This window comes from Paramormyrops kingsleyae, chromosome 24, assembly GCF_048594095.1.
Source record: "Paramormyrops kingsleyae isolate MSU_618 chromosome 24, PKINGS_0.4, whole genome shotgun sequence".
In the NCBI taxonomy this organism is placed as follows: Eukaryota; Metazoa; Chordata; class Actinopteri; order Osteoglossiformes; family Mormyridae; genus Paramormyrops; species Paramormyrops kingsleyae.
The window spans coordinates 10,521,004-10,535,952 of NC_132820.1; the positions used below are offsets into that span (position 1 = coordinate 10,521,004).

At 44.5% G+C, this 14,949-nt stretch overlaps 1 protein-coding gene across 1 annotated transcript in view; it reads left to right on the forward strand.

Annotated features, from left to right (window-relative positions):
- The window catches only part of gabra3 (gamma-aminobutyric acid type A receptor subunit alpha3), a 67,554-nt gene that overhangs the window by 23,976 nt on the left and 28,629 nt on the right, over positions 1-14,949 (forward strand). The window contains exon 4 of the mRNA XM_023844760.2: positions 425-492. Coding sequence (XP_023700528.1) covers positions 425-492 — 68 coding nt within the window. The remainder of the gene's footprint in view (positions 1-424; positions 493-14,949) is intronic.

Below are 14,949 nucleotides of genomic sequence, written 5' to 3' on the forward strand. Positions count from 1 at the left end.
AACCCCGTGGAGAGACACACTTTAACAAGGTGTTTTCCAATTAGTCAGACGTCAGGGTGTGCTGATTTAGCATGCGTGCATCAGGCTCGACGCGGCGCTGGGCGACCACGTTTCTTTATAAGGAAACAGTGGCAGACTGCCTGTGCTGAGCTGAATAAACCCCAAGATGTCTGTGTTTCAGCAATTCTTCCTTCCGAATCTTTGTCGTTGCGAGCTTTTGTAAATCTGCACTTTCCTTCAGCTGGGATCGAGTGCCTACGTAATGGATGATGACCCTGAATTCTGGTGTGTTTAATCCCAACCTGAGCCCCGCCCCCTCCCACACAGGTTGAAAATCATCAGCGGCCGACATGAACCACGTGACCAAACACACATGAGATTTTATCGGTCGTTTTCTCCCCCCCCCCCCCCATGTCTGTCCCAGAAACTGTGACTGAGGTGAAGACGAATATCTACGTCACCAGTTTCGGCCCGGTGTCGGACACGGACATGGTGAGTTGGGTCTCATTTGTTTCGGGGGTGCAGGGGGGTAGGGGGGCCAGCACGTGTTCTGACACATCAGCGAGATTAGCTCCCCATCATGAAGAGAAGCCTCTCTCTGATCTCAGTAAGACGCCCCAGGAGTCAAATCAAAATCCATTCAGTGTTTTTGAAAATGCCTTCCGGGGCCCGGCGTCAATGAAAATCAGGGGGTGTTGTTGCGACTTTGGCCGGCACCAGCTGAAACACAGTCTCTGTAATTGAGAAATTAGTTCTTTGCGGTGTTCTGAATCCGGCTGATGCGACCTGCTGCAGCGCTGTGTCGCATTTCTGCAAGAAGCCGTTATGTTTCGAGGCTTCATTCAAGACGCTTGGAGGCGCCCGGCATTCCCAGCTTGCGGCTGAGTTTGTTTCTTCATATCTTGACACAAGAGCAACTTTGAAGTTCAGTCAATATTTACCTCCCAGCTCTTTGAATGTACCGTTGAGTTTCGGGCTGCTGAAAAGACAGGCCCGTGTTTTGCGCTGGTATCAAAATTTTGCGTTACTACACAGTCACCGAGATACAGGCAGTAAAAAAAATAATTAAATCTGTAACAAGGCAATGCGGGGGAGTGTGTGTGTGCGTCTTAATCATGCACGTAATTCGCTTTGGCGTGTAAGATTAATCGGCAAGGCAGAGCAGAGGCACTCTGTACGTGACGCCGGCCTTCTGTTATAAACGCTAAAAAGAAAACAGCTTTTTGTTGTAATATATGAGCCATAAACAACATTCAATTACGAAACAATAATTAGCTATGCAGGAATGAGCATAAGTCTTTTTAAATCTTAATGGATTCATTGGGTTGCCAGAAATGATTTATCAATTATAAAAAAAGTAAAATGGTTTCAATGCCTGATAAAATTATATGTGATATTACTTTATTTGTTTTCCTGCCAGATGCTAATTTTTGAGATGACTGGCTCATACCTTGTACCTTTTTGGCCAACAGCAAATGGCAGGATGGTGCACTAGGGTTCATCCACAACACCCATCAAGGGGAAGAGGCCTCCACTATGGAGATTTGTAGATCTGTAGTAATATAGACCTCCAACTGTGAGGGTCATAGATCTGTAGTAATATAGACCTCAAACTGTGAGGGTCATAGATCTGTAGTAATATAGACCTCCAACTGTGAGGGTCATAGATCTGTACTAATATAGGCCTCCAACTGTGAGGGTCATAGATCTGTAATAATATAGGCCTCCAACTGTGAGGGTCATAGATCTGTACTAATATAGGCCTCCAACTGTAAGGATCATAGATCTGTACTAATATAGGCCTCCAACTGAGAGGATCTCAGATCTGTTCCTCAGAGGCCTCCACCCAGAAGGGTTGGAGATCTTTTCCTTAAAATTCTCAACTGGGAGGATCTTAGATCTGCTTCTTAGAGGCTTCCACCCAGGAAGGATGCATACATGTTCCTTAGAGGCCTGTACCTGCTGTGCTTCCTGGGGATTTGGGTGAGGAACAAGGAGTGGGAGTTGTTGTGTTATGGATGTGAAGATGGATAAACCATGTCATTGTGTATTTATTGTCAGCTCTGTGTTTCTGCATCAACTTGACATTTATGTTTTACTTATGAATATTTTAAAATAAAGTTGACCTAAATTACAGCGGCAGTCGCCAAAAGCCCAGTGCCACGATGCCCCGGTCATCCTGAAGGAGCCTTCCTTGGCAAGGCCCTCAGAAAGTAGGTTGCAGAAGAAGCTGGGCTGGGGCAAGATACAGCCTCCTGACCCCATCCAAAGCTGGGCCTCTGGGGGCGGGGGGGTGTGTACAGAGGTGTCCATTTGTCAGGTCATCGAGCCTCAGCTCCACATTTGTCTCCAACCCGATACGACAGGCCTGGGGTGGGGGGGTGGGGGGGTGGGGGGGGGGGGGGGCGGAATCGAGGCCAGTTGAATAGGCCACAGGTTCTCCAGCTCACCGGCTCTGGCTTGCGGTAGCTGGTCGTCCTGGACTCATTTTCAAAGCCATTGTCAAAAAAGAAGAGAAACCCTGCAAGACTTTAAGTGTCTGGGAGAAAATGTCGGATCACCTGAAAGCTCGCTTTATTGAGGCTTTTGTCTGGGGAAAAATGGGGGAAATTCACCCCTCCGCACCCGAGTTTTACTCAAAGTATCGCCCCTCTCCCTGGGTACTTTTGCCTTTAACTGGCCACGTTCTGTCTCGGGGGGGAGGGGGGCATGCGCTTAGAAGGCTTGTAGGTAGGTTTTGGGCCTCGCTGGCCTCATTCTTCTCCTCCGAGGTGCCGAGGATTTGCTTTGCCAAGCACTGCATCATCTTCTGTATATTATCAGCAGAACAAAACTTCATTTCCCCTGTGGCCTGTTTGGCTAAGACAGCAAGAGGCTCCGTTTTCCTCTGGTGACACACCTCTTTTCTGCAGTAATGGGTTCCTATTACAGTCCCCAAATTGCATTTTTTTTTTTTTCGCGGAGGAGAAAAGGAAGAATAACACGCGGGAAACGGAACGGGAGCCTGGCGGAGGTCCTTCACGGCGACGAATTAGAGCGCCGGCTGAAATCTTCTGTCCGCGTCAAGGACGCGATGGCCGACACGTTCAGTCTTTCTCCCTCGTTCTTGCTCGGGGGGGACTTGCAGAGCCAAATTAGTCAGACTACGTAGAAATAAAGTACATAAAGTGAGAAGGTGAGGAGAGGTTAAATGCAAAGGGTGGGGGGGGGCAGGCGATTAGAAAATTGGTGTTGAGTGTCAGCTACAGAAGCCTCAAGACCATACGCTTGCCTGACTCATATGGCAGGGGCAAATCTAACCCCCCCACTAATGTCGTTCTGCACCATTATATAAAAACCTGTTTATGATGAAAGGATTGAAACCTCAAGAGGCCTGTAGAAGCAAGAATCGAAATCAAGAAGCCTGTAGAAGCAAGAATCGAGACCTCGAGAGGCTTGTAGAAAAGCCCATTCCCTGTCTTTTACCAATAGCCTTCATCGTGTTGCCATAGCTACAAGACAAGTCATTATGGCATTCTTCAGGCTCCATGGTAGCGGATTATCGCCATGGTTCCTGATTGGTGTATGCACCCTAGGAATAATCTGTGTCAACCTTAAAATGAGTGCCATTGTTTGTTGTTCATTACACAGTTTGAAGTTTGTTTCAGTGCGTACACTTTTTTGTTTTAATTACGATAAGGGGTACGTGTTGCGGGCTGTGATTAACGACGTCGTTTGGATTAATTGATTGCTTAATGACTGGCTGGGACGCTCTTGGGAGACATGACGGGACCTCTGGCATTGTCTCATTAGTCACCGGCACCAGGTGAAGAGGTGATTAAGCATTTTCTGATCTTCAAACCCGGCGAACAGAGGGTCACACGCAGCCGACCAATGGGACATCGCCACAGGTGCCGCGGCAACGGCTGAAGCAGACAAATCGTCGCTGTCGCTGGGAAACGCCGGGGATTTCTAACCACGGCGAATAACGGCCACGGCGGGATATGGCGTGACACCAAAGGTCGCAGCGCCGTGGCGGTATCAACAAATTGCCCAGCCGCCGTGTCCGCGGTGGCTGCCGCGCAGTCACCCGGGAAACGGCAGATTCCACGTGGCACTCCAGAAGCCGCTGAAGTGGCCTGCAAACAAACTGATACGTAGCTAAGTGGGAGAACGCCGTGTCACACCCAGGGTGGCCGAAACGCCTTTGGCGCCAAATCATTCTTGTGAATTAGGACCCCCGGTGGACAAAAGCGGTAGTGCGGAACAGGCTGAGGAGGACACAGCTGCAAACAGAGTGACGAGAAGTTATAGCCTAGGGTAGGAAGCTACTACGCAGCACAGATGCTAACCAGTAAGAGGTCAGTAACCTCAGCCAGTGCTTCGGGATTGTAATTACACAGGGCGCTGGCCCAGTTATACGAGTTTTAGCATGTTCTTTGCCGTAGAGCTTAAGCTAACACTTCTCCTGCTAAAGGAATTCAGGTCACACACCGCTGTTGGCTTTACCGGTGCCAAGTCTGTCCATTGAGCTTAAAAGGGGCGACTTGCTGTTTACGTGTCTGCCGCTCTTAGCCCTAGGCAAGCCACTGTCCAATTACGGGGCGATTCCAACAACAGCGTGGTTCATTCACAGCCGCGTTCGAGCCGCCAGGCTAATGCGGACGCGACCGATCGACCGTCCGTAACATGGGCGTGAAAAGCGTGACACGAGAACTACAAAGTAATTTATTCGGTATAGATTTTCCATGCGCCCAGTGAAGCTTATTGACTTTATTCTTTTACAATCAAATGGTAGAAGTTTCTCAGGGAATAATCTGAATACTTATTTTGAAAATCATTTCAAACTGTTTGCAGAGAGGTTAAGGGCTGGGAACGGATATACTTACAACTGTGCATCCATCCATCGATCTATCCATCTATCCATCCATCCGTTCATCTTCCATCTTCTGACCTGCTCAGGATCACATGGGACCTGGAACCTCATCCAGGCAGGGTTGGGGTAACCATGAAGAGGAGCAGTTAAAGTGTGTTAAGTTAAAGTCTGTTGATCTGGTACAAACTGTTCCCAAATGTGTAACACCTCCAACTTAGTGGGAGGGGGTGATTGACAGAACCTCAGACTCCGACAGGAAAGACTGCTAGATGAATGCGATGCTAATGTTCTCCTTAATGATGTTTATTGTTAAAATGTTTAATAGGGAGATGATGCTTGATCATAAATGTCAGCTGGAGATGTGGCAGTTTTGACAGCGGCTATTCTTGGCACAATATGACGTTTATTCATGTTGCCAGAGCAACACACCATGTGTGGTCAGTACAGCACAACACTGGCCTTTTGTCTATAACCATAAGTAACTTTAAGTAACACAATGTTACACTGTTACACGCTCTATCAAAACATCAAACAGAAGTTAAGTAACGTTTTAGTAGTTTCATGTCACAAATTGCAATTTTTAGTGCCGTTTGGGACCCAACACCTTGGCACCCTCTGTCATTTATTTTAAATGAGGATTTGGTGATTGTACTTGTAAATAAAAATGTGTTTATTAAATATCCACAGGGAATGGGAACCAAAACAAACAAGAGCGAAAGAAATGATTTATGGTGCATATTCATAATTCATGTGCATATTGATAAATAAGAAAATAATCTTTCTTCCCAGGCATTCTCCATAAATTCCTTTTTATTTAGACTTTGAAAATAAACAGCAGTCTTGTAGCGCTCTTCCAGAATCTTCTGTGAATTCACACCCCGCTTAGGTGAGAAATGCGATACCGCTTTCGTATTGTACTCCTGCCTCGGTACAAATGAACCCTCCGTAATGGGAAAATGGGACACATACATTGCAAAGGTGCCCTTAATTGAAGGAAAGGTGTGACCAGACAGCAAAGTCGGCAAAATTCAGCTTATGCTGTTGTCTATAAACAGTGAGTGAATTAAATAACAGACTTTTTTAAAACAGTCTCGGGGGAGCTATATGTGCTCAGGTGTCCTCAGAGACACAGAATCTGGAGCAAAATTGAGCTCAACAATCGATTTCTCTTTGAATCGCATAAATGGATATATATGAGCGATTGTTCAGAATTCAGTAATTGAAAATGTGTGATTCATGAGAAGGACGTTCCCAACAGATTACTGCTCTATTTCCATGAGAATTGGTTATATATTACTGATTCCATATAGTAATTACTCACAGATAGCCTTCCTTCCTTTTTGCTCATGGGAGTTTTACTTGCCCAAAAATGTTCTGAGAGCAGAAGGAACAATGATTGATTCAGTGAGATAACCAATCAGATTGTAGAGGAGGTGCGTCCAAGCAACTAGAGTATGTGGGACCAACCAATCAAATGTTTTGGTCCTGGATCCTCTAGTTGCTTGGACCCACCTTCTCCACAATTTGATTGGTTATGTCTCTGAACCAATCATTGTTCCTTCTGCCCTCAGAACATTTTTGTGCAAGTTAAACTCCCACAAACTTCCTGCCAGGCATCCCATGTGCGTTTTATAGAGTTATTAGGTTCAACACTCAAATTAGAAGAAGTCCATAAATTGATTTTGGTAACGTAATTCAAATTCTCGGGTGATTTTGCTAATTATGTTTAGAAGCATGTCGGAGTAACACTGCTAAGAGTAACAAATCTGCTCTGCTTTTGTAATATCCTCTCATTTATTGATAGATCTTAGATAAAAATTTTAGGTAGTTAGTTATTTCCAGCTGTTATTAAGTTATTGAGTTTTTATTTATTATTGAATTATTGTCACTTTATTGTACGCTACTGGACCTGAGTCATAAATTTCATTTTGTTCATGAGCCAATATGTTAAGAATGACAATAAATGAGCCTTGAAACTTGAAACATGCTCGTTAAATGATGAAACTATTTTATATGAGTCTATTGAATGCTGAAGCTTTAGGTTAAAGGTTTATAGCCTGGGCCAATGTTTAAGGTAAATAATAAGGTAAAGTGCTGTGTGCAAGTAATTCTGAAGCCAGATACGTGTTGGGTGAGACTGATTACCCACAGACCATAAAAACTGTATAGGGTTAGCAAAGAGTTGAGTGCCTAGTTGGGCAGAGGAGAAATCTAAGCGAGAATAGAAAACCTACTGCTGTTTTCAAGAGGGAATAAGGAACACTGAAGTATACACTGCAGTTGCAGGTCAGTTGCAGTCTCAGTAATTGTTGCCAAGGAGGAATACAACACCGCGGGTGAACTGAATTGACCGTGATAAACATCCTATTCCAAAACAGACAGTGCACTCGTCTCTGCTTGCAAAAATATATTTAGAATCAGATTAGACGGCAATTCAAGTCAAAAGTTTGTGTTACGATCATGTATTCCCAAGTTTATTTTGATTTGTCCCATCGATTATAAAAATAACATTGCGAAAGCTTGAGGAATGTTTGAGTCTACATCTTTAGACCAATAACAATTTATATTAAGGCTGTGAATTAGGGTCACGTTAGGGAGGTTGTTTTTACGATGGTTTTGTGTTGGTTAAACGTACATATTGGTATCTAGAGAGAGAGACAGAGCTCTTCATTAAATCTATTGACAATGACAATTTACTCTCACCAGAGCTGATTAAGGGTTTGTGAGGACGGGTGGAACAGCCAGCTACCTTTGTAGTGAGAATCCGGCGACCAGAATGAACCGTAACAACAGATTAGAGTGCCACTGATGCAGCGACGATGATGACGGTGACGATGATGATGACAACAAAGATGATAATGATGATGATGACAACAAAGATGATGTTGAGACTGTGTGTGTGTGTCTGTGTGTGTGTGTCTCTTCCCTGTAGTGTACTTTCCCAATCACTCTCCAAAGACAGCAGTTAGATGATCGTATGTGTGCATAAGTGTCCCCCATGCTGTTGACTGGCATCCCATCCAGGCTGTAACCCCACCTTGAACCCTGTGCTGCCTGGGATAGATTCCAGCCGCCCCCCTTGCCTTGGGTTTAGGTCTGGATAATGGATGAATGTTTCTCCTTCCCCATGTAAGCTGGGCCAGAGAATGCCAAACAGTTTACATGTTTGTGTTGGTCTACGTCTCCCCTTCTCTCGCATGTGGAACAGTCATTTTTCATTTGAACCATTTTTGTTTTCTTACAAAGCCTTTTGTTACCCTCTCAGACTAGGCCCTGAAAAAGCTTCTCTAATCTCCTATGTGCATGGTTCATTTTGCCTAGTTAGAGAAGCTTTCCCCGGTGACTCTTTGTAGTTTATCCCCCTGCCCACATTTTAATATCCCCCAATTCAGATGAAAGTAAAAGTCCAGACAAAATTTATTTTCCACCAACCAGCTGAGTATTTTGTGACTGTGACTCTTTATATTCAACTGGTTGGTTGAAGCAAAATCTTGGTCTGGAGTTTTACTTTCTGGACTCGAGATCTCCACTTCTGTCCAGCTAGGGGGGGGGGGGCACCTAACCCATGTCAGGAGGGACACTATGAGCTACTTCAGGTTTTACAAAGTACTTTAACTTTGGTTTGAACATGGGGGGATGAATAATCCACCCATTTAGGGGGAGACATGATTATTGGGGGGTTGTATTGGGGGGGGGAGGGGATTACAACCCACCCTGTAATTTACACCCATGGCTCCTGTGCTCGACTTAATTGTTTGGTTCGTCTTGTGCTTTGACTGATTTGTTACCTTGATTGAAAGACTCATCCAGCTGTTTCACGTTAACATTAGTGACACATGCATGATTACAGGAGACTGACCAATCAGCACGCGGCAAGAACTCAGTGCTTAACTGAACTGAAAATCCTTTTCATTGAAATGGTTGAATGGTAGTTTACATACCCTGTTGTCAGTCCCTCCTGACGTTCATTAAGTGGCCCCCCTGTGCCCCACTTGTATGCCGAATACTCAGGAGGAGCACTGCAGAAAGCAGTCAGAAACGCCTCCGATCTTATTCCATGTCAAACCTTTTAAATTCCTGAGTGGGATTCATGCAGCTGCAGTAGGCGCCGCGGTGGAATGTCGACATGCAGGCCTTCTTCCGCCTCTGTGTTGGCTCATTAGGCAAAGCCAAATGTTAGTGCCCAGAATATTACACACTCCATCAATAAACGCAGGATGATGGGTCGTCCCCCGGCAAGCTATGGCACATTAGGAAAATTCGAGGGTGTCCCGACTGTGGGAGTTCAGTGCAGCGGACCGAAATCTGCGTGCAGGACACCGGCTACCAGAAAGCGGAGGGCTCTGTTTTACAAGACTCCCTCTGATGCGGCCGTCCTTACTTTAATGGACAATTCTGCATATGCATAATTAAAAAGTACAGGAAATACAAAGGAAATCGATGAATTATATATATCTACATTCTGTTGTTAAATTGGCATTTAGGTCGCCGGTCCGTTCTCAGACGATTCTGAATTTTTGGGCGGTAATCTAAGCAAATGTGATTTTTTTTTTTCTCTCTGCCTCCCCTCTTTGATTTGTTGTCAGTTTAATGTCCTGAGGGGAATGGGTGCTGGCAGATTTTTGGAAAACTCCCACCTGGATTATGAGCTCGGGCCTTTCTGGTGCTACATCATGCAGAACATAAACCTGGGCTATTCAAGATCCGAGCGCCTGCTGATTTTCCAGCCTGCCTTAACCTGTGAGTCAGGTGCGAAGCCTCTGGCCAATCAGAATCAGCAATTATTAAATTAAGTACCTGGCAGAACTGAAAACACGGCCTGGATTTGGAATCAATGGCCAGATTTGAAGAGCCCTGATATAAACTCTCTTGCTAAGGTAATATTATAGGTTCCCAGACTTTGAAAATCAGAAAGCATGTTGTTCTGGTCGTTGATGTCCCATCCATGGTGTACCCCAGCCTTGTGCCCTATGCTGACTGTAATACACTCCCCCCCCCCCCAACAATGTCCAAGTTAAGAGTATTGAGGTCAAATGCATGTTCTTCAGATGCTTTATGATGACTGAATTATTATTATATTTTAATTTCCTCTGTAATTATGACACGCCTCCTGATTCCGCCCCTCGATCTCCATGCCACCTGTCTCAAAAATGTATATTTGTGGCTCTTCCTGGTTGCCTGAAAGCACTTCTGGGAGTTTTTTTAGGCTAATCTTAAGGGACATAACAGTAGGAGTGATCTTAATTAACCAATGACATCGCTGGCCACGTTTTCCCAAGAACCAGCTCCATGGAATTCTGCACTGAAAAGATTTATTCTGAAATCAATATCCCAGAATTAATTTGCTCAGTTGCATTGTTTAAATATTTGCAACACATTGAATCCATTAAATATTGAAAGATACTTTTAAAAATACCCCTTAGGATAAAAATGCCTTTGGTAGATAGCTTTATGCTATTAGTGTTATATTCAATATCATAAAAATACAACTCACAAAAAACATATTTGCACATTAAATACCCAGTTAAGCTACATTTGCCAAATGTTCTCTTCATGTTTAGGTTTGTGTGCTCTTAAATGGGATAGCATAGTGGATTTTCTTCCAGGGTTGGGCGGTTCAAATCCCACCCCTATATCTCTCCATGCTCACCACAAACCTATCCTACAGTAAATAAGCAGCCTAAGCTATAGGACTCATAGTCAGATAGGTATTGGTTCAAGTCCCAGAAGGTTGTCGTCATTGAATGGGGTTCCTGGATTGTTTGACAAAAATACTCAGCTGTAGGAATGAAAAGACATCTGTTTGCATAACGGAAGTATCTGCTGACCGAACAATTTAAGGATTATGTCCAGCTTCACAGGAGGGTGTAAAATCCCCAAATTTTAATTACTTTGATGTAAATAAGTAAATGGTCAGTCAGCTGACCCAGTGTTTCAGGTGTCCATCAGTCATATAACTGAAATCCCAAAAGCCCACTTGAATCTGGCTTGTGTGCTCAGAGCTTTGGCACCCATGTCTGAAATGGGCTCCACTGCGCCCATATTTGACTAATCCCATCCATGCCTTCATTTGCATACATTTGCATATTCATTCAGTATTCGCATGCTTACCTAGGAACCTCCATAATACCACATTACATAAAGTTTTACCCACGGCTGGACAAAATCCCAGCCTTCAGAAAAATACCTCATGTTCTGTCACGTTATATGAATGCATGCGTTCTGCGATGCAACATTTTATGAAAGTCATGCGACAGGCCGTATTTTTCACACCGGTAGCTGGCTTAGAGACTGTTGTTATGAGCTATAGTTTTTTAGTCAAATTAAGTTAGAATCCCCTCTAGTTTAATGTAGTCCTGTGCATTTCTATATTACGGTCTAATTTTCGTATAGCTATACTTCAAAAGACAGATTTTCCACATAATGCGACTATGATTTTCAGGCTCCCATCTGCGTATAAACAGCAGAATGAATGTGCAACTCCCGCCGCTACCGCTCGCAATAACCACATGCAGCAGGAGAAGGCCACTTGGGATGCAGCCTGCATCCCCGCCAGTGTCCCGTGGCCTCTTCCTTTTAATTGAATGTCCTCCATACATCCTTCAACCCACTTCTTTTTACTGTCCAGGGAGTGTGTGTGTGAGAGAGAGAGTCAGAGAGTGTGTGAGTGTGTCTGTAATAGAGGCTACTATAGATCACGTCTTGGTCTGTCCCTCAATACAGTCCCTGTCCTTGAAGGAGAAAATGTGTCAGGGAGCCTGGAGTGCGAGCCGACCATCCGAGAGGGCGGGGGGGGATCATCGAAACGGCCACTATAAAGGACAGGTCCGGCAGGAGCCGAGGCGGGATTTTGGGGGGGGTCACTGGGCTCCCAGAAGCCCTTGCAGTGAGCAAGGATCAGCCCATCTGCCTGGGAGGGCTGGGATGAGAGGTGTGGTTTTGCAGAGACAAACTCTCTGTTGATTTTTAATCGCAAACTGTTCCTACCTGGGAATATGTAGTTGGGATATGTAGGGTTTTCAGCTATTTTTTTTTTTTAAGTCTGAGTTCGACTCATGACCTATGTGGCCAGGAGTGAAGCAGGAAGTCCCAGTGCATTTTTAGGACTTGCTGTCCACTGCAGTGAAGTCAGCTGCCAAAGAATCAGAGGGGGACTGCTGATGCTGTCTGATTCTCTCTTGGCCAATGGGCATCCTGCCCTGGGTCATGTGACAGGGGAAATACAAGGGCAGTGCCTAGCAACCAAAATGGAAGGAAGTGAGGGAATCGTTACATACAATGTTATATATAATACATCTTAAAATCTTTTTGATGGTACACCTTTGATCTGCCCTGCAGAATTAGTTCCTTTGTCAAAGAGGATGGATGCTCGTCTGTGTTTTTTTTAATTGCTTTAATTGCAAAGTGGGACTTCAGTTCATTAATTGAATAGGATGTTAATTAAAGCAAAAACATGCACAAAGGATTCCATAGCTTAATTTATTTGTGGCAGGGCTGATTTGACGCTCATCCTAACGTACGTGATGAAAGAAACTGCATAATTGATTATGAATTGTGCACGAAATGAACCATGTTGTAAATTACTCACCTACCCTGTTCCCCTGATGAATAAAAATGGTTAAGCGCATCAACAAATATAAGAATACTCGACACTACATCTCAAACTACTCCTTTATCTCTATCCACATTGTTTTGTTCCCAGTAAACGTGTCTTGCCCCCCCCCAGTAGTCATATTCGTGTGGCTGATAGTGGCACGCGTGTCGATTTGCCTGTTTACCACGTGTTCTTTGAAAGTACCGTGGCAGAAAAAAAAAGTTTGATAAATCAGTCCCTCCTCTCGTGCAGCGGCAGACAAGGTGCAGGGAGCCTGTTTACGCAGGATGACACATGAATCATGCAAGAAGCCATATACTGAGTCATCCTTTCCGGGAACAGCGATCTGTCCTTCCAGGATTCCCCCTTCTGGTTTGCTTTGCAAAAATCTGGGAGGAAACCTGTGCCTCTCTACGCGGGGGCTGTGCCCTGTGCTTCCTGGGATTAGCCCAACCCTCCCTACATTTATATGCACTTATTTTCAATGAATTTTCAATCAGTCTCAGAAAATTAGCACTTATCATAAATTAAATTAAATTGTTAATACTTGTTTTATGTTAGGAGTGGTTTTACATGCTTAATAAGAAATTAGCAGTTTTCCAAGTTTACATTTCGCTGATTAATTAAAAAAGAAACAAAAGTTGAAGTTCTGATTACAGAACTCGATTCTGATTCTTTTAGGTGGCCCGTATTTTTTAAAAGCATGTTTAAAACCCTTTAACACCCTGCCTCCCAGGATTTGATGGTTAAATAACATTGTTTCAGTGACATCTTTAGGTTTATCTTCAGAAGCGAGAGCAGTAATGCTGGGCTTTAGAGCAGAACAAGGGAGGGTTTTTTTTTTAAGGCTGACATCAAATCCAGCTACATGAAGCCTGTCTGATGCCGGCTGAGAAATTGTTGTACAGGTATTGACCACGGATGAATTTTTAAAACGTTACGAAACAACTGCTTACGTCACGCCATGAAGGAAGAAGAGTAACACCTTTCTGCTTCGCAGATGAAAGAAAAACAATGTTGTTTTTGTTAAAAAAGAGTATCCCACCAAATCCAATCAGCTGGTATAAATGACATATTTTGATGTTGGGCTAAAGATCTCGGGGGAGTAGGGGGCGTCTTTTGGGTTTAGCTTTGAGTGATTCCCATTCTCCTGCCAGTCATGCTGGCTTTCTGGTTATACCAGCACCTGCCCCCAACTTAAAAAGTGTTTAAATTTCATACATGACTTGTGATAATATCTGTTGCAATGTATGATGAATCCACCACTTGCAGACTGTTATTTGCACTGTTATTTGACTTCTTTGCTCCAACCTACTTGTTCAGCGATACACAAAGTGACTTTCTTTTTCATGGAATATTACAGCCATATTGCTTTACCGCGCCGTGAGGTTAATGTTTATTCGGGGTGACGAGTCTGACACCTTAGCCTGCTGTTCCTGAGTCAGTCCTTCGTTGCCTTCTGGAGTCCTTGTTTTCACAAGGATGCCGCAAAAATCAATACCGGCCCAAACTTGAGAGGAATGCCTAAGATACTGGGCCCATTTAGGAAGGTGGCTTCCCTCTTGCCAAATGCTCTGACTCTTCTTGGCTGGTTGACAGCGCGCTCGTGTCGGTCAGAAGATCTAAGCTGCGGTAAGCGATCTCTTAGTCACTGCTCAGACCTCCCTAATTTCCCGCAGGCTGCCCAGCTGCCCGTAGCTCTCACTTATGCCATTAGTCCATTCTCCCACCTGTGCTGCCAGGAGTTCTCAGTCTCAGCGGATCGCCGCTTAGAATCGGGTCAGAACCCCTAAAGAATGGACCACGAAAGGACTAGCGAGCTCCCTCAGCTGTCACTCTGTGCCTCACTGCCCCTTTTATCCCACTCACTTCCAGTTATTTCTATATTTTTACCCAGCATAGTCGCTAGGAGCATATATAAACACTGGCACGGTAACGTACAAAGACGGAAACAATTAATGTTGGCGGCATCGTTGCAATTAGGGTTGGAAGGCAATTTAATGTTATAGTAAACTAAGTGGGGAAACAGCCAGAGGTCAGATGTAGAGGAAATAATTCTCAAGGAGATGTTCCTGCTCTGGATTTCCGTTGATGAGGGCACAGCCCCTCACCCCCTGGGGGGGAAGACGCGGTTGCCGGGTTTGCCTTTTAGAATTCCAGGGCCGATGCGGATTGGCTCGCGCGGAATTTGCAAATCGCCGGAGCGTGCTCCACGACGAATTGGGGCTCATTTGCATACTCTCGTTAACGAGGTATGAGTCTGTGCTCCCTCACCTCGGAAAAGCTGTTTGGCAAACATCTGCATGTTGTTATCTCACTGGCTGGATACGTTTCGAAGGGTGCTGGAGTTTGGTCGATAAAAAAAGAGATTTTAATGAAAAACTGAGACCGTGTTGCCATCGGAGACCTCGATTTGCTTACAGAAGCTTTGAAGTGCCTGAAACTTATGTATATTAGAAAAGTCAGAGAAAAATTTATGAAGACACAAAATACTCTGGTC